Source organism: Manduca sexta, chromosome 26 (assembly GCF_014839805.1).
Source record: "Manduca sexta isolate Smith_Timp_Sample1 chromosome 26, JHU_Msex_v1.0, whole genome shotgun sequence".
Lineage (NCBI taxonomy): Eukaryota > Metazoa > Arthropoda > Insecta > Lepidoptera > Sphingidae > Manduca > Manduca sexta.
In genome coordinates, this window is record NC_051140.1 from 4,331,352 (window position 1) to 4,352,152 (window position 20,801).

A 20,801-nucleotide genomic window follows, 5' to 3' on the forward strand; every position below is an offset into this window, starting at 1 on the left:
AGGTGTAACATCGTATAAATCAAATAACTCGCAATTGTGTTATAATTTTTATTTTTGGACAACACTACCTGCGACCCCATCTTGTTTTCTACGTTCCACTAGTTCACATGATTAATTCCGTCAAATAATTAATGTTTACGGTGCTAAGAAACAGAATATCGGTATTTCGTCGTTCCCTGGTAGATCCGGATTAACCCCACGCAAGAATTTGCCTAATTTTATTTGAGTATTTACTGTTTTCAATTAACTTTTTAGTTATATAGTATCATAAAGGAAATAAATCTTGTGACTTCTTTATTCAAATTTGTCAAAATACCTATATTCCCTGAGATCCGATCTTTACCCATACAATTATTTGTCGTTAAAGAACGGATAAAAATCGTTCGACCTAGCACTTGTAAAATATTGCAAGTTTATGTCAAAATTTATACACGAAAACGTCTGAACTCAGTAATTATGTAATTTTTTTTAGCTCAGGTGAATGATCAATTTTGTTTATTTGTTACTTATTTACACGTGTATGTACTATTTCTTCGAATATTTTTAAAAATATCTACAGTGTCACTCATGTGGGGTAAGATCGTATGCCTAGAACTATTAAAAAAACAAAGTTCGCTACTAAAAATATCTTAAGAAATTTATAAAAAAAATTGTATGTTTATAAATGACTATAAAGATCAGAATATACTCTTTTTGTGGATTTTAGAATCCAATTAACATAGACGGTTTTAGAGAGCAGTCCGAACTATACCTGTGAAGGTCCTATCTTTCTCACACATTTCTAAAAGTATGGTACTTTTTTAAAGCTTTATAAAACATGAACTGTTATATTTAAGAAATTGAAAAAATATATACCATTTAGTATATTTAATAACATATAGCAAGTTAATAATTCATTATGATAACTTCTATAAAATTCTTGTAAAAAAATAATTCGAGAACACTGTTTAACACGTTGAAAAAGCGTCCGATTTAACCCCAACGCACCTTAGTGTAGTGGTTGTACATAAATGGCTGAATAACAGTAATTGAATAATGAACATTAATATTATGATATCTAGCTTTAAGATCGAATTAGCAATTAATACCAAAATATATATAATTTGTAATTATGTTTTTTGTAAAATAAATGCATTTTAATAATTAAATTGAGGTTTTATGATGTTTTTATAACCTTTTAAAGACAAAACTTCTTATTGGGAAAATCTTTCACCAAAAAGAGGAGCATATTTCAAATTTATGCGATTGCAATACTTAATCTGGCTAATGTGACCTTGAGTGTCACACACATCATGCATTTATCCCCGAACGGGTATGCAGAGACGCAACCAGGGCACCTACTTTTCGCCAAGTGTGTTCCGTCCCATGATGTGATAAAGGACGAGCCTATCGTTATATCGGGCACTAATTCCAGACTCCGGGCTGATACGGTGCACCAAAACCCAAATATCACTTTGGCGTTTTCCACTCTTCTTTGAGTGTCAACTATATTATATACCATAATTAGTATTCCATTATAATTACTGGCATGAACCTTTGTTATTTTTACGCAGATATGGGTTTGTAAATAAAAACAAGATAATTCTACAATATAATGTATTTTATAAAATTTAAAACATTAAAACGTTTATTAATCGTAGAAGATCCGCACATCTTCAAACTTGATACATTTTTGTTATGTAAATAACATTTTTGTTATGTAAATAACAAAAATGTATCAAGTCACTTAAGTCAGTTAAATGTTAAAAAACGACGAGACGAATGTCACTCGCCTGATGATAAGGTCCGTATTACATAGTATAATAATATAAGGTAAATACTACAGTTGCATTTATGCAGGGATTTAAATAATAATAATATATTATACTAGGTACACATTGTACTACATTGCGTTCGTTACTCTGAGATAGCTTAGTGTTTTATTCTTAAATAAGTTAACTTTTGTAAAAGAATATTAATTATATTTGTAAATTAACTTCATAATAGGTATAAATCGATATTCACTAACAAAATGCTTTACTAATGATAATACACCGGGACTTGGAACGTCTATTTCACATCTACGAAATCAACTAAAAAACAAACAAGTGTTAAGCTTACAATAAATTACGACTTATGGCCGTTTGTTTACTTTCTTCCTTATGTATTTCGAATCTCATCTGTCAGATATAAAGCCTTAAAATTTTACATCTTATCTGTCAGATATAAAACCTTACACTTTTACATCTTATCTGTCACATATAAAACCTTAAAGTTTTACATCTGATGTCAGATATAAAACCTGGAAGTTTTATGTCTACTAATTTATAAATTACCAGTGGCGTAGCTAGGAATAGGCGAAGTGGGTCCTTCCTCACGGCCATCTATATGTTTTTCAATATTCACCCATCGCACGTTTATATTTTTTCACTGTCATAAATAGATATGTCGTGTCAAAGCATGTTTGGTAGGATAAATTTATTGGGTAGATCTTGGGAATGAAAAAGAAGGAGACTTCGCCCACGTCTATACATATTAGTCCACGCATCGCCACTGAACATGACCTACTAGTAAAAATTAGAATAAATGCTCATTAAAGTGACTAAAAATGGTTGGTTATGAAGCAAAATCCAATTCGTACAGGCATAATTTATGACGTCACAAGCCTGGCAAACGAAGTAAGTACGTGAAATGTACTTAATTTATATATTTCGTTATAAGTACAAAAATAAATTATATAAGGATCTAATTATCGAATTTCACATTTAGTGTGATCTAAGCTTGAAAGTGCTTCCACCTCTGGCGAATACGCCTGTTTACGCTCGCGTTGCTATTCGTGCTATGCTACACTCGCACAGTCTACTGCCCGTGTGCAAGTAACCTGCGCTACTTTTGCCTTCCGGCATCCTAAGAAGCTATTTTTACAATTTGGACCATGAATGGTCCAACCTGGTTTGTTTGCGCGAAAACTGCGAGTGAGCAGGTTCCACACATCGAGCCGTTTTTAAATTGTTAGTAACGTGATACGCCAAACAGCAATGCGCATGCGGCATATTATATACTGCGCATGTGCCATATGTGTACACACATTTATATAAGTACTAGCTTTTGCCCGCGGCTCCGCCCGCGTTATAAAGTTTTTCAGGCTAAAGTTTTCCGTTATAAAAGTAGTAGTTTCCCGGGAGCCTTGTTCTTCCCAGGGTCTCAAACTGTCTCCATACCAAATTTCATCTTAATACGTTAGGTAGTTTTTGAGTTTAACACGTTCAGGCAGACAGATGCAGCGGGGGACTTTTGTTTTATAATATATTTTTTAGAACTTTTTAAGAGGAACAATCCCGTCATACATCATTGTTGCATAACTTTAATCGTTTACGCAGCGCACGCAACGGAAGCTCTCAAAACTAATAATTTTTCCTCGATTTGCAACATGTTTCATTACTGTTCCGCTCCTATTGGTCATAGCGTAATTATATATAGCCTATAGCACTCCAGGAACAAAGGGCTATCCAACACAAAAAGATTTTTTCAGTTGAAACCGGTAGTTCCTGAGATTAGACATTACTGCTCCGCTCCTATTGGTCATAGCGTGATGATATATAACTTTGAGCACTCCACAAACAAAGGACTATTCAACACAAAAGAATTTTTCAGTTTGAATCGGTAGTTTCTGAGATTAGCCATTACTGCTCCGCTCCTATTGGGTATAGCGTGATGATATATAGCCTATAGCACTCCACGAACAAAAGGCTATCCAACGCAAAAATAATTTTTCTGTTGGGACCGGTAGTTCCTGAGTTTAGCCATTACTGCTCCGCTCCTATTGGGTATAGCGTGATGATATATAGCCTATAGCACTCCACAAACAAAGGGCTATCCAACACAAAAAGAATTTTTCAGTTCGAACCGGTAGTTCCTGAGATAAGACATTACTGCCCCGCTCCTATTGGGTATAGCGTGATGATATATAGCCTATAGCACTCCACGAACAAAGGGCTATCCAACGCAAAAAGAATTTTTCAGTTTGGACCGGTAGTTCCTGAGATTAGCGCGTTCAAACAAACAAACAAACAAACAAACAAACAAACAAACAAACAAACAAACTCTTCAGCTTTATATAATAGTATAGATTCGACCAATTTAAATCATTATATTAAAATTTATAATTTAAATAAATAAGTAACTATAAATCCCTCTTTGCCGTGTTTTACATTACAATCTCTGAGTCCCTAACCGCCACAACATTCTTTACTTGGTGTAATAACTTATGTTCGTTATAATAAAATATCGATATTTTCGTATATCTATTAATTATTTACTTATGTTAAAATAATAAAAACGAACTAAACTATTGGTAACATTTTTATCACAAACGCAAATGCTCACTTTCAGTTCATAACGAGGCTTGGCCGCGCGTAATACATTTTCTATATAATTAATTAATGATTTAATAATTAATAAAAAAATCTTAAATGATAACATATGAGTTAAAAAGAAAGTTTTACAAATAAAAAATATATAGGTACATAGAAATACAATTAGTTTTCGTGGCCGCATAGTCTTCGAACGTCAAGTAAAAATTAAAGAAAAACGGCAATAAAATCCGAAAACTAAGTAGTTTTATTTCGATGTCGAAATTCGCATAAACATAAAAAAATATATAAGTATGTACATAAACTCGGCCGCTATTTAAAATCAATTAAACTATTCTCTGAGTGAATTTCATTTTTTTCCTATTTATCTTTGCTTTTCCATTAAAGTCCTTACAACAAAATTACTCTACATTGAACATACATTTGACTTTTAAAACTTAAAGATAAACAGACCAAGTACAGACCGCATTATGGATATTCCGAGGTGTAATATACTAGCCGCCAAATAACTTGAGCACACTACAGCGCGGTAGAATTATTTTGAGTACGTTAGTGTAACTACGCTTACGTACAAAAAACCTCCGGTAAGGTGCTCTAATTTTTTTACATGATATATTTATCTACAGACTATATTGTGTTAATTACTTATTCTAGAAAGAAAAATAATAGATCTCGTTGCGTTGTGAAGCTAAAGTAAAATTGGTGATTTAAAAATAATAATAATGAAATATCCAATAATATAAAAAAAAAACTTATAATAATTTTACTTTCCTAAGGAATGTCAAGATTTCGTAGTTTTTTTAAATACATCAAATGCCTATGGCAACCCTATAATCAAATAATAAAATAAAACATACTTAAATATTATTTAAATACATTAAAAACATTCAAGTTCTATTATACAAGTACTATGTCGGAGCAGGGAGTTATTTTGTCTCGATATCACGTCACACTAGTCACTAATCGATTATTTGCGTCAATTAAACTACTCTACCAAAAGGTAATATTTATTAAGTAGTAATTATTAAGTATTTTATACTTTAAAATCTTAAGTACGGGTGCACTATTAAGTATAATTTTTTTTTTATTAAATATCATGTTTTCCGGAGAATTTAATAAACTCATGTAAGTGATCATAATATTATTCCGGTTTTGTACCTTAGGTACCCTTACTGGGTGTTTGACTTGAACTGTCAGGGATAGCATCCCGTGCCTGTCAAAAATTAAACCTTTGGATGGTCTATAACTTAAATTAAAGGAAACTAAATCATTACTTTGTAAAAAAACAATCACAGGTAAGTTACATATAAACACAGTAATTTTTGTGTAAATATACATGGTGAATCGTTCAACCAAAACGTATACCAATTTCTAACGCACGATAAAAAATATAAAATTCACTTGAAATGACTCAAAACGTACCAGCGCTTGGATTGTTGCCAGCCTACGCGAAACCTACCAAAATAGTATCTTTGTACTTTTAATATTATGACAACTTTCATAATTTATTTTAGACTTGAGACGATCGTGACGAAATTGGATCAGAGATCGGCCAACCTATCCGTCACAATCAATATGCCGGTCTTCGTTTAATGCTGAATTTTCAATTTCGTGTTATATCCATTTGTCACTTTTATTACCATTTAAAAGTGGAGTAGATTCTATTTCCTTGGGGTCTTTAAGTGGGCTTACGTCAGGTTTACCGTTCAAATACTTAGCCAGGTTGTAATTAGAAACTATGTACGGAACTCCGGCGAGGTCTGATGACAGCGGGTTGTAATGCTGGCGGTAGCAGAATATCGCCGTCGAAAACCCTAGGATAGACCCTACGAGGATATCTGGAAACGAAAGAAATACAAATGGGCAAACGCAATCAAATATCTCACTAAATGAAATATCATAATATCATACTGGTGCAACAAAAATATAATTATATTAGTCGGCAACAAGCGGCTCACATGCTCGATTATTAACTACTTATAAGTATGTTTATACGATGTTTGTTCCGCCAATCGCGCCCATATATGTACGTTTGCACACATGTGGGTCTCAGATGGGCTAATTAGTTTCTTTTGACAATTATTAAGTACATACTCTTGGTCTAGTAATATTCTAATGGTAGTATGTAAAATACTTTCAGACACGAAACCGCGAGCAAACGTATGCCATACCTTCCCAATGGTGGTGGTAGTCGCAGGTCCTGGAGAGCGCGACGGCGGCGGCGGCGGCGAGCGGTGCGAGGCAGCACAGCACGCGCACGCCGCTGCCGCGCCGCCGCGACAGCGCGCGCAGCCGCCCGCACGTCCAAGCCGCCGCCACGCCCAGCGAGCAAAACGACACTGACCAACAAAACCATTCGGCACGCTTAAGCGAAGATACCGTACGATATATGTAGAGTAGGGCCCAAATGGGTTGTCGAGTGATGAGAAATGATTATCCTTTGGCAGTAAATACTATTATGACAATTAAGAGTTTCGGATTAATCAACTTCTAATAAAATGTGAACAAAGTTGTTTTATTCTTTCTTAAAAATTTTAGTACCTTTGTGTTATCCCAATATGAATACCTATTGCCAGTGCCACACAGTGCTTTGTAAGTAATTCAAAGTTCTCAGACATTCGAGCTTACCATTAAACGACTGGCGTACTTGAACGTTATATATTTTTATAAAAAAAAAAAAAAAAATCGCGTTTTTTTTAAGATCTACCCACATCTGTTTGACATCAACTCTGATTGAATGTCTGGTTCCCATATGGAGTACCCTCCATAGGTTCCCAGACAAGTTGGGACTGTGGTGCCATCACAGGTACGTTAATGTAAAAATAACATATATCTAAGTATAATTTGTAAAATTTCGTTTCTTTATACAGTACATGGTACAATTTCCGTGAAAAAATATCATACTTTACTGATTATAAGTTATATCGATTTACAGCCGTTTACAATAAACGAATCTAATCTTCAACCCAATTCCGAATGAACCGATCAAAATAAGTCTTTTGTAAGATGTCAAAAAAACTTTGTTCTGGTTGGTCATCTTTGATCAATTATCGTTATAACTATATGATTAATTTTATTAATGTAGGTAGGCAAATGAAGCGTCATAAAGTATTATCTTGCAGATAAGAATATTGCCCATGACATACGAGTTGACACGAACATTATAACAATAGCCATATATTTACTAATAAGTACCATCAGAGTACACTCAAACACGTCAACAATATATAAATAATAGTGGCATACACGTGTGTTTAATAATTATTCACAAGTAACAAATGTACTGACACATGTCATGAAACAGACATATAGGCAAAGAAATAAGATAGAGCTGAACAAACACACTTGGGGACATTGTAAGACCCAATGTAAAACATCAGAGAAAGTACACCATAGCATACTTATTTGCCTACTTATATTATTTCGCCGGGGACCGACATGCATATCTTAATAAAAATAAAACTTTTTTCAATTATGACTTAAACGTTGCTCGTTAAATATGACATCTAGGAATGTGAGAGACAATCGCGTTTGTTTTTTTTAATTTAATATTTTAATTAATTATCCACATTCCACACGACATTCGCCATATTGATTTCTGTTACGTGACGTCTTTAATAGAAATGAATAAACCATCCCAATCGTTATCTTCATTCGCTCCATAGAAAGCCAATCAAAATAATCATCTGTAAGCATATCAAATAAACTTCATTCTGATTGGTTAATTTGTGCGATCGACCCGAAGATAGTGATTGGGGCAGTTAATTTTAGTCGGCCGTTAGCCACAGCCCATAACTGACACGAATCCAAACTTTATTTATAAAAACTATCGTTCAAGCCATAGAGAGTTTAAAATCTAAACCGGAATAACACAACCAGCCTGCCTCTGGAAATAAGTATGTTTTACGTAGAGACTAGAGTCCATATAAAGTATTACAAAAAAACCTGTTTTCGTAAAACTAGCTAAAAAATTAATCAAACGTAACACGCCACAACTCAACCCTTAAATACGAGTTGACACGAACATTATAATATATACGATAAAACAAGGTTTAAGATAGCGTTGTCTAGGAATGCTTTTTATAAGAACTTATACTCACAGCTGCTGTGTCCGCTGGGGAAAGATTTCCTTCCCTCCATGATCGCCATGGGATCTCCTGTGCACTGCATGTCAGCAGTTTCTATGCCGTCGGGGAAGCACCTGTAGAAGAAGTCAGGTCTTGGACGACCTGACGGAAACATTTACGAGTATAAGAATTAGGAATTTGTTAACTTTAAAAATGTTAGCATCATTAATGACGTAGGCAGGTTATCCACTGGTAAAGCAAACTTCGTAATAATTGCATAGATAAATGAGTAGCGCTAGACACTTACCGACAATTAATTTAACACCATCGGTTAGTACCCCATTTATTCCTAGTGCTAGAGACCATGCTAGCAAGATCTGAAAAACATAATCACAATTTATTAGGCCATACATTCGGAATGTGGATGCACGATATGTAATTATTACAATCAGGGACCTTATTCTCTATTGCCACACGTTATTTTTACCGTGCGTAACAAGCTCTTAACGCATCGCGTCACGTCCAATACAATAGAAATTGGCATACAGAACACCATTCCACACAAATTTCACGAAGATAACATGACACGGCCGCGTAACGCGTTTGCAGTGTCATAGAGAAGAAGGCCCCAGGTACGTCTTAACCATTTTAGGCGCCAAGGCGCGAAAATCAATCTACACCCCCTAGCTCACAAATAAAATGTTCCGATTTACAGCAATCTAGCACGCTAATGCGTGCGTTTGCTTACGCTACTTTAGCCCTGCGACTGGGTGCCGAGAATACCTAGCGGCCCGAGTAAAACAGCTTTGCCTAGAAAACACATTTTACATTCCTACATGTAGTTATGCTATAAAGTATAGGGGGCCAATAGATAAAGTTTAAATTAATAGGATTGCATGTAATATAGCTGCCAGGTGCCACTGTACATGTAAATTACCGTGTCGCATCAATATCATCAATGCGTAAGACGCATCAATACCATCCGAGGGCTCCGCCGCAAATAACGCTACATTTCAAGCAATAAATGTGTGTAAAATCGTTTCACCATAAATGCACTCATACATTACAATGCACAACGCCCAGCGTCTTCGTAAATAAGACCTTACAGCAGCGTCTTACAGCTACATAAAAACTGTGTTTTTACTATTGTAATGAATACCATTAAATAGACAGTACTATTGATCGATACTATTGACCCAACCAAATGAGTCTCCAGTCTCCACACACCGATGAACGGTATATTTACATGGGAGATGTTAAAAAGAATTTATCGAAAAATACCATCTCATCTCTTTTTGCATTACTTACTTCGAAAGCGTCATTGCAGTCATTACACCCGGCCCAAGCAAGTAGGGACAGGACGCACGGCACGGACAGCACGATCGCCCACAGTGCGCCGCCGGGCACGTACGAATTCACCCTCGGGTATTTGTACACCGATTCCAGGTCCTCCTTGTGAATGACGCGGTTGAATGGGGTCATCGTCTCCATGTAACTGAAGGTCATGAAAAGACGTTAAGTCGATGTCAGTCGGTGTAACGGTTATGCCACAATTTTGGAAATCTCTAGGCGATAATTAAAATATTGTCGAGGTAGATACCGCGCCGTTGCGCCCTCCCTAAGTAAAACCTAAGGCCAATTTTGACTGAAACCTATAACATCCTCTCCACTGAACCCAGAAGAAATTAAATATTTTCATATTATGTCGTCCTTTAGGATTTATTACGCTATAAGCTTCTCTAGAAACAATATTCTTTAGTATAATTAAACCAACACCAACATTTCGATTTTTTGGTCCAAATGAATACTTATACTTAATATGATGATTTGACATTTGAATTGCTATAAAATGGTTGTCCTTGTTCAAAGTGATTTCAAACTGGTTTATATTTTAAGCAAGCTTTTGCTCGTCGCCTTGCCTACAAATTAAATTCTTTTCCACAATAGAAGCCCTCAAAGCAAGTTTCCAGGATAAACTGTAAAATACTTTAATTAATATAGGATGTGGTATATTAGTGTAGCAAATTTCAAGGATAAAATGTAAAATATGTTATTATAGGATGAGATATAATTGTGCAAGAAATTCATTAGAAATGTATGTATTAACTTCTGACAATCAATTCAACATATAAAAATCTGCACTATCTTTCACATTTATGATATATTCGCATTTGCTTGCAGCTTTCTCAGGTTTATGCGAATTATTATTATTATTAAGATCTTTATTTAACGAGCTTGGTCGTTATTTCACGACTATGTCGCTCCGTACGTCCACTTTTACCCGTGCCTACAATATTTTGATGAAATCAAAATAAGCAATGAAATATAACTATTTTAGGGAATTCATCTTGGGTTTTATATTATCATTTTCCTGATGTTTCGAAAACTTTGCAACCTTCATGGTGATAGGCCCTCCTCATATATTTCAAAGAAATTATATAGATATTTTTAAAATTAATTGCACTTTAATTGTTTGATGACTTGTGCTTAATACCTTCAGGATTTACATAATTACTTTAATAAGTTTTATACTTCCTGTTCTATATAGTAAGCAAATTTATTACTTGAAAGGATATAATGAGCATATTGCATTTTTTTTTTCTTTTATTATTTATCATGCAATCAGTCCTTTTATATTGCATTATAATATTTTTTTTCTATACAGTTGTTGCACTGTTTAGTGACAGGACAAAACTTTGAATATTGGCAAATATGACAATTTTTAAGACAATAACTTCTAAATTATCATTCAATTAATATTTCAATTAATATGTTTTTATTTTTGACAATTTCAGAGTTTAATCAGCTACTTGATAAATGTATACTTATAATATTGGTTGGATTGTACCAATTTTAAGATTAAACTATTAACATTATAATAATTTGTTGACTTCTTATCGCTAGGCTTTTACCTCTTCTAAAAAAAATTATGTCTTACAATTTTATAAACTCTGTCTATCTTCTGCTAATTTATAATAGACATAAATGTATAAGCTCCTGATTTATTTGATGACTAGCTTTTGCCACAGCTCTGCCTGAATGATTAAGGTTTTCCAGGATAAATATGTTCCCCCAGTAAAAAGTTGCCTATAGCACTTAGAAGTAATATAGCTTCCTACTAGTGAAATAATCTTCTAAATTAGTTCAGTAGTTCCGGAGATTAGTCTCTACAAAGTTATAAACTTTTTCTCTTTATAATATTAGTATAGATAAATATATCTTAATTTAATTGTGTTATATTATGTGCGCATCTAGTTTAATTACAGATTGAAGCCTCCCTTTTCTTCTCTTTTATTTTTATAATAAGTTTTGCTTTGCCCACATGAAAAACCTTTACCACTACAAAAGAACCTAAATCACAGTAGTGATTTACGACGCCAGCGCCATCTAGTTAAAATCTGATTAAATTTTTTAATTATTTGTAAGGGAGTAAATTATCAGGAAAGAGGTAGCCTATTTTAAAATGCAGGACATGGTTTATCCACTTAAAAATTTCACCCATATCTGTTCAGCCGTTATTGCATTTATTTTTAACAAACATCTACACACCTAAACATTTTCATAAATTTACGAATTTAATATTAATAAAGTAAGATGGGATTAATAAAAAAAATATACAATGGGGAATCCTAAAACATACTTTAATTTGTATACTTAGTTTAATAATTATATACCTTTTAAAAGCCATGTATTTAGATAAATTCTAATTTCAATAAACGAAACAATAGGCACAAAAAGAAATAATGCTTAATAAATGTTTTTCGTAATTAATTATTTATTTTGTTAACAAAAAAATCAAATATTTAAGCGGTAAGAAGTAATACACAAGATATTTCCCCTCTTCCGTTCCTTTTTTGATTTGTTATTAGTGAAATGAAAACATATGGAAGCTACTTACCAAAAGGCTGATAATAGGGCGATCCGAACTAATATTTCAATAAATAAACTGCAACTAGCGGAGCGTATTAACGGCATCGTGACACTCGTTCGAATTCAATTTAGTTATACTACAAAAGTAATTAATGTTTTTGTTTCATTTGCTACTGAGTACTGATAATTTTGATAACAGTTCGGTTGACGTTTCAACTTTCAGTTCTGAAACCAAATGTCAACCATCAAAATGACACTTCCACACGTGTCAAATGATTAGAATGCGTTTTATTTTTGCATTTTGATTTAGTTCCTTGTACCTGCTAAAGGATATCAGGGTTGATTGAGACTATGGGTATAAAAAAATATTTTCCATAATTATTTGTTCATTAAAATTGGTTTTCATTTTATAATTTGACAATTTATTTTGAAATAAGGAGCGACCTATAAATATTTTTCCTAGAACATGTTTGAGCATTCGCTTGTGGCCAAACAATAAACAATTATAATACAATGTTAATCCCAAAGGCGCTGGTCTAAGTAGAAATTCAAAGAACGGGTATGCGAAAACATATTTATTATAAATTTAGAGTACGTATTCATACGTTTTACACATATTTTTATGTTTAGACAAAAATGTTCACATAGAGGACATGGAAATAGAGGAATCACATACCTTATACTGTGTCATACACAAAAAATAAATAGTACCTACTTGCAATTACGAATAATTAATAATAAAAGAGGTAGGTATGTGATACCGTCAAATTTGAATCCCCTCACAAATATTTTTTATAAACAACTTACATATAAAAATAATTTTAAGTACAAGATACTATATATATTTCAAATAAAAAATGCTTCTAAAATGCCAAACTTTTGAGTTAGGTTCGAAAACAATAATTACAGCGTTTGCGTTTTCGAATAAATATGCCATAAATCAAATTACCCGACGCGACGGTATCAGGAGGGTTATGAATTTCCTGTGTTAATTGATGCGTCTATAAAGGGAATATAGCCAGACACCGTAATACCCGCTGAATATAACTAAAACTATAAAATAAAAATATATAAGTATAAAATGAAACTGTGCGTGTATTAATATTTCAAATAAACATTTTTGTATAAATAGTTACAAGGTACATAAACTGAATTAGCTTCTGGAAAGTCGGAAAAGTCTTTCTGTTGTTTTATTTAGATTATTTTGTTTCTCAAAATTTAACTTTTATCTACTAAAGTAGTGTCATATGAGTTACCAGTTAGATGCTTGAGACTAGAAGCCACTTTAATAAACAATTTATAGTCCGCAGTTAACATTTTCATAAGCTAAAAAAGGCTTATCAATATAATTTATAATTATATGTAAACGCAATGACATAAATCCTAAGAGATTACTTCATATTCCCTTATCTTAAAATTGATATTCGATTAGGAAATTCCAAAAAGAAAACGATAAATTGTTCGATGCACTTATAAAACTAAATTATACAACCTTATATTTAAGTGCACATTTTCGTGTATAATTTACAGCTCTCAAAACCCCCACAGAGTTTGTGCCTGTACTCGTTGTAACAGGTCCCAGGGTATATAAGTGTATACATTTAAAACTCTTTGTAAATGGTAAAATTTGGTAAAGCCAAAAATAATATTGTTTACGTGTAACTGTTTCGCTATTAATACCTGGTTACAATATTATATCTTACCTCAATATGTATCCATAGATATAGTGAACCCACTATCGAGAGAACAGCTTTATTCTCTTTGTGCATGTATAATAATAATAATAGTCGTAATTTTGCATATGCTATGGAAAATATTCAACACTAGAGAGACTAAAGAAGGTCAAATACTGTTAATCATTATTATTTTAATTAGTTGCTTTAGCTTATGTGACGGCCTATAGCCGTTACCTTTTACAAATTGCTAAAAGTAAGTAATTAACTTTATTATGAGTCGTTAAGTGTCAATAATAATTGCGTAAACAAAGTAGAAAATACTCAGAATACAAAACAAGTCAATACTAAATACCTTCTGTAGCAACTCCGGATAATCACTATTCTACCCATCTTACAGAGTTTTGTGCGAGTTGCAAGTTGCGAGTGTATATTTTAATACAATACTTACAACACTTATTTAACACGTTTAATGATAATTGCGTTTATTTTTCCAAAAATACTTAAACCTACATAATAATATACTTAATATATTATGTAGGTATGTAACTTATGCAGGCATTCAATATTACAAAGCACACCAACATCTCTGAATGACGTGCTTTCCACCTCTTAACTTATTATCCTTCCCAACAGTACATTTAAGTTTAGAAATTTCGGTTAAAATCTTTCAAACCAAAACCTAAAGAAAAACTATATTTAGTTTATTCAAACGCCTTTCCGATATATTAATATCGCCTATCATGAAATGACTTAGAAAATATCATTAACTTCGTACCGAAGAAAAGATCCCGAAAAAATCTTATAGCACATAATAGACATTTGCACCATAAAACTGCGAAGCAATATTTTACGAGTTCATAATCTTCTACCCTGAGATTTTTCTGAACTTTATTTCTTGTCGTAACCGGTTGGTACACAGCCAATGTGTCCGTTATTATGACTAAATTGTGATAATAATAATATACCTACAATGCTCCAAAGGCTGGTTATGCCCGAAAATAATCCCTAAATTTTTAAATGCTAAGTATTTGACCTGGGTCTCTATCAGATTCCAAATTTCCCTTTTTATCTTTTATTCCAAACAAATTCACATTTTTTACTTTTTAATAATGACACAATGTAATAATGTAGGTATGCCTACTTTTTACGTTAATAACAACATTAAGGACCATTGACCGGTGTTATTCAAAAATATATTATATTGGTATAGCTACAAAGATGAACTACATTATGTTTATAATACATTATTGTTATCATTTTAATTACATTTTCTGATCTCTAAAAAGTAATAAATTGCGTCATTATTACAAAGATCGACGAGCCCCTGCCAAGACATGTGTCACTCACAATCGGAATTGTGTGCTGAATAAATAATATACCAAAACAGGTCTATAACGATTGAGATGTTTTTTTCTTACATATATTATTGTTTATCAACGACCAACTAACGCTTTTTTGTTCACCATAATATATTTTATTCGTAGATGTAGTTCCAGATGCAATAATAACATATTGCACTATGCCGTTATCTGATAAAAACTGAAATTATCTCTTAATCTATTCAAGTTTTTAAAATCATAGCTATACCTGAAGTAAGAATCTTATTCTGGAGGATGTTAACAAAATGGATTCGTGCGTATGAAAACTGACATAACGTGTGCTTGGAAACTGCGATAGCAAGCATTGGTCAGACGGTATAACGGTTGATATTAATTTAAAAAATATTTTTGTTATCAAACATTAGCGTCCCTGGCAGAGGCGTTTTTGTGATTACACATTAAACATATTTTTTACTCTATAAATAATAACCCATTGAATGGGCCCGTGCGTTTTTGTAGTACTCAAAATAATCACGCGGTGAATTTGAATGTTTCTTCACAACGTCATCTAGCTGCATGTAGTCACCCCAGTTCGCCTGAAACGGAAACCTTAATGTTATACGATACAAAAGTATACTTACAAGTTTATGCAACATTTTTTTAAGTATTGCCTTTCATTACATCAAAACGTGATAATGTTTTGTAAAAGTATACTCACGAAGTTAGGGAAGAGATTCCGTTTTTCGTCAAATTTCCTCTCGTTGACACATCTTAATAGATAAAGCCTTTCTACCCACGGCCAGATCATATAATCCAGCATCCCAGGTCTGCTGCCACCGAAGTAAGTAGTTTCTGAAAAAATATTTTTACATTTGATAATGCATATTTATAGACATTCTACCACGCTAGTCTACACAATACACATAATCCTCTTACTGTTACCAGTCGCTGGTAAAAAATATCATGTAGTTCCACTTGCATAGGATAAAATGATGTAGGTATTTAATCTTTAAAGAAAGTACCCATAATGGAAGTGGAAACTTATACTCTTCAAAAAAGAAATATGACTTACCCCTTGTCGCTAGTTCTTTTTCGAAAATGTCCAAAGTTTGCATAATCTGCTCGCTGCCGAATGCAAAATTAGTGTCGAAGCATTCCAGGCTGCCTTTTATTAACTGTAATAAACAAGTTTGAATTAATGTTAATTTAATCAATCTTGTTAATATTTTCCTTTTGCAATTATTTTCAATGATTACTGAGTAAATTAATTTCTATTCTCAACATAGCTGTTGTTTTTAGTGATAGTAAATCAGCCAAAACTTCTATATACATTTTACTATCCATTCATAATAACCTCACCTCATTAAATCTTTCGATTAAAAGTCTATCTTGCGCCTTTACATACGGATCTTTTGAATGAAGTGGGTTTCTAGGGTACTTTTCGTCCAAATAGTCACATATTACCACGCTTTCAAATAGATAACGGTCTCCGTGGTCTGTTGGTATTTCTAATACTGGTATCTTTACTGAAACAATAAAAAATATTTACGAATTAACAACAAGTACACAGAAAGATGAAAATTAAATAAGCAGCAGTTCAAAAACACAAACATTATGTAGCTTCTTTGTAGTTTGATATTCGTATAGAAACGACATCAGTATTTACGATGGCCACGAAACTAACATAATTCGCCATTGTAATTATAAACGATAAATCATTTCTTACCATCGACAGCAATATGTTGAACAATATTAAAAGATTATTGCAAAAACGATACTCACATCTAGGATTTTTCGATTTGAACCACTCGGGCAACCTCAATGGATCTAGTTTGTATACTTCGTACTTTGCTTTTTTGGCTTCTAGGATCAATAGGACCCTGTGACCGTAGGGGTTCATTTCAACATGGTATAGCCTCAGTTTGTCATTGAGAGCTGGTGGTGGAATAGCTCCTACAACATAACAATTAATAATTATACATTAAATAAGTAATTTTAGGAACCTAAACTTTAGTGTTATATTCGAAGACTAGGGCAAGAAATATAATGTGGTGGTAAAGGTATAAGTAATGATTTAGTTAATTTGTAAAACCTAGTTATCCTACTCAGTAGTTTGATCATAAGTTAAATATTGGTATCTTTTTTACGAGCCATGTTTATATACCTCTGAATATAGCATGTCTTTAAAATACCTAGTCGGTAAACATATAGACATTAGACACTAACTAAACAATGATCTTATTGGTCTAGACTGGGTCTATATGAAGAATCACATCATTCTTTACAAGGAAATTAATTATAACACAAAATATGTATCGTCTATGAAAATCCACTCATCATTATGTGGGTGCAACTGATTATTTATGTGTAGTGCTTACCCAGACAGATGGCGAAATGTGTTTACATTCATTTACATATTGGGTCAAGGTATCTCTATTAGAATACAATGCATTTGAAGTTTTAAATACACATAGATAGAGCTCAATATATCAAAGTTTACAGTTAACGACCGAATGTATCGGAGTATTATGAGCCAGTGTAGAGGGTTCTTTATAAAAATTTAGAACTGAGTGCTTCAAGGAGCTCGATAAATAGCGTTAATGCTATGCAGACAATGTATTTGTTTAACTATGACTAGGTTTTTTACGTTGACTTAATTAGGTATGTTTAGATAGTAGGTATCATACGCATAATACCTTCACAAAGTATCACCGTTACAGATCCATGATAAACATTAGCAACAGCGTTTGCCTTAATGGAAAAGAACAGTGATAAGATAAAGGCAGGGGATATTTGAATCTCCGGAAATCTCCTTTACCATACGAAACGTAACATCATTTCAAATCTAGCCGGTCCTGTCTCTATCCAAAATAATAAGGCTTACGACGATTACAATAGTGACATAATAAACTACGTAGGTATTTACAGGATAATTATTTTGGCCCAGATGAAATTTTAATTTTATTAGCATTTGGGCAGTTTTTATTAAGGAATTATCTTGTTAAAAAACAAGGCTTTAGACATTAGGACAGAACATATTGTTATCTTAATCAAACATAACCTCATTATGTGAAACCATAACACATCCGACAAGTGTATGTTTGTTTGGAATCTAGGCGAGTCTATGTTTGATATGATAAAAACATCTTAATAACCAACGCACTTGCAAGTGGTTAGCGAATTGTAAACATTGTTTACACTGCCAATATTCACAGCCAAAATTCAAGGAATATGAGGCTTTGTAGATATTTGCTGTAGTGATGAAAAATTAAAAAAGCATGACAACTACCTATAATCTACATATGATTTAGTTTTCACCACTACTGGTACCGCTTAATATGTCTCCAGAAGTAGGTACTAAGAAGGATATTACAGTCGTAGGACAGATGATTTGTTAATGAATCTTTTTTTGCGCTAAGGTTCTAAGTACCTTAAATTGACTGTTCAATTTTACATAGCAACTTGTAAAAACATTGGCATGCTCGCGATTATTTAGTTTTGAATTTTTAACTATAATATTTATCGAACTGCGTGAGTATATGTGATCTCTTGCTAAATTCTTTCAGTAAGGTGCTATGTCGGTCGTTTTAGATAACTTTTCTTTCATAGGTAATAGAGAGATATAAGTACAATTCTTGTTGAACAACTTTATTGTGCACATTGGATGCCTTTTATGTACGTTATAATCGGTTTATTGCTGTAAACCGGCGTTAAGTTAAATATTTAGATAATAAGACTAAAGTTTAATGCTCTTTCCAAATAAATATTAATATTATAATACCCACAAAATGAAATACCTGGCGGAAGACAAGGCTGTATGTACGTACAAAAACATACGGCATCGTACCTAAACTGCGAACATACTATTTCGAGGGTCGGGAAATATGGTGAAAGACCTGTGAGTTCCGAAGACTCTATTTAGTTCCATACAAAGTGCGATCGACATTAAATTACGGTTAAAAAAAAGCACAAAGAAAAATGAAACCTTATTTATGATCTCTATAAACGGCGCAGTTGCAGGGAGGTAAAATATTTAATGTAAATTAAAAAAATAATAATTTACAAGAAAATATGTATTAATTTCTTTTTTTTATTATTCAAATTCTGCAATATCTACCACTGCCTAAAATCCTAATCCTAAAGCTAGTAGACAAAATATAAGTAAAGGGATAGAAAAATTATATAAAAAGGTAGAAACAAAATATATACTGAGTATTTAAATGAATATTACAATAAAGGACTTAGGCCCTTTTCACATTAGAACCACTGGCAAAAAGGTGCAATAAGGCATTGAAACATGTCGTTTGCCCTTGTATATATTGCAATAACTAAACGTTACGTTACCTACATGACATCATACATAAACAGCTGTTATCATATCGATTTTCTACTACTACCTATTGTATGCATTCAGATTATATATGGATTTAATATTTACCTATAAATGAAAAAGCATTAAGTAGGTATAATACAATACCGATGTATATAAAATACCAATATAAAAAAGAAACAAAACCAAAAAACTTGAATTTACTACCTACCTTCTTATTATTATTAAGACCTAGGTGGTCTAAATAGTAACAATTTTCATTTATTTTATATTTTTCCAACCCTAACAAACCTAAACGTATCAATAATTATAACTTATTTTCAATGTAAAATTTGCATATTGATAAACAGTACTCACCGGCTATTCTTTCTTGGTAATAAGACATTTTCAAATCACAGGTTATTTTGTAATTACAATAATAACACTGTAAACCCGCGTTCCGTGCTCAACACTCCGCCACTAATGTGGAAATAGCTACGTCACTTTTAAAATTATAGTTAGTGCTATGACATCATTCTGACCCGATTATCTATAACCCAGCCGGTTTCGGTATATCAAAACAACTTACTTTATCTTATACCGTCGACGTGAGTTTAATTTGTCGGAGTTATTTTATGAAGGCCAAAAGAAATACAAGATAAGTACCTACCTATTTTATAGGTTTATCTACCTACTTTATTTGAAATTTGAATAATATAGCTAATTGTTTCGTCGAAATAATAAGATATCGGAGGATATTTACGTCAAAGTATGTCAAGTGAATAAAATCATTGAATAAAATAAATAAATCAGGTACATACATCTTTTTTGTAAAATTTTCAAATAGTTGAAAATAATCTTTTATTTATTAAGATTCATCAACCCAAGCAATAATTAAACGAAATTGTGTTGCTACAGTCGTAACAGTTTTAATGAAATTATTATGCACAATGATAAGGAGACCATCATTATATATGAACGAAAACAAGAAACACAATATCATCAAGCTGTCAAGAGTAGGGTTAAACGGACACTGAATGAGTCTTTGTCAACAAGAAGCGTTATATATAATGTTACTTATTTTTTCAATATAATTCCAATAATATTCGTGTTTTTGGCATAGTAATACTATATGGGCACAAATCAGTTTGCCGGCTGAAGGACATGTAGCCATCGCTATGAATAAATGAAAAAAAAAACTACACTTC

The 20,801-nt window shown here is 32.6% G+C and overlaps 2 protein-coding genes across 2 annotated transcripts; both read right to left on the reverse strand.

Moving 5' to 3' along the window:
- Positions 1–4,501: 4,501 nt before the first annotated feature.
- Positions 4,502–12,526, reverse strand: LOC115450756 (phospholipid phosphatase 5). The gene is made up of 6 exons (XM_037443484.1): positions 12,318–12,526; positions 9,728–9,914; positions 8,727–8,796; positions 8,453–8,581; positions 6,524–6,691; positions 4,502–6,190 (listed from the first exon to the last, which is right to left on the reverse strand). The coding sequence occupies exons 1-6, from the start codon at positions 12,392–12,394 to the stop codon at positions 5,967–5,969; spliced, it is 855 nt and encodes a 284-aa protein (XP_037299381.1). The 5' UTR covers positions 12,395–12,526; the 3' UTR covers positions 4,502–5,966.
- A 323-nt stretch (positions 12,527–12,849) lies between these two features.
- Positions 12,850–20,175, reverse strand: LOC115450765 (pyrimidodiazepine synthase). Its single transcript, XM_037443485.1, has 6 exons — positions 19,972–20,175; positions 17,067–17,237; positions 16,644–16,810; positions 16,357–16,459; positions 16,003–16,136; positions 12,850–15,880 (listed from the first exon to the last, which is right to left on the reverse strand). The coding sequence occupies exons 1-6, from the start codon at positions 19,997–19,999 to the stop codon at positions 15,761–15,763; spliced, it is 723 nt and encodes a 240-aa protein (XP_037299382.1). The 5' UTR covers positions 20,000–20,175; the 3' UTR covers positions 12,850–15,760.
- Between the last annotated feature and the right edge of the window lie 626 nt (positions 20,176–20,801).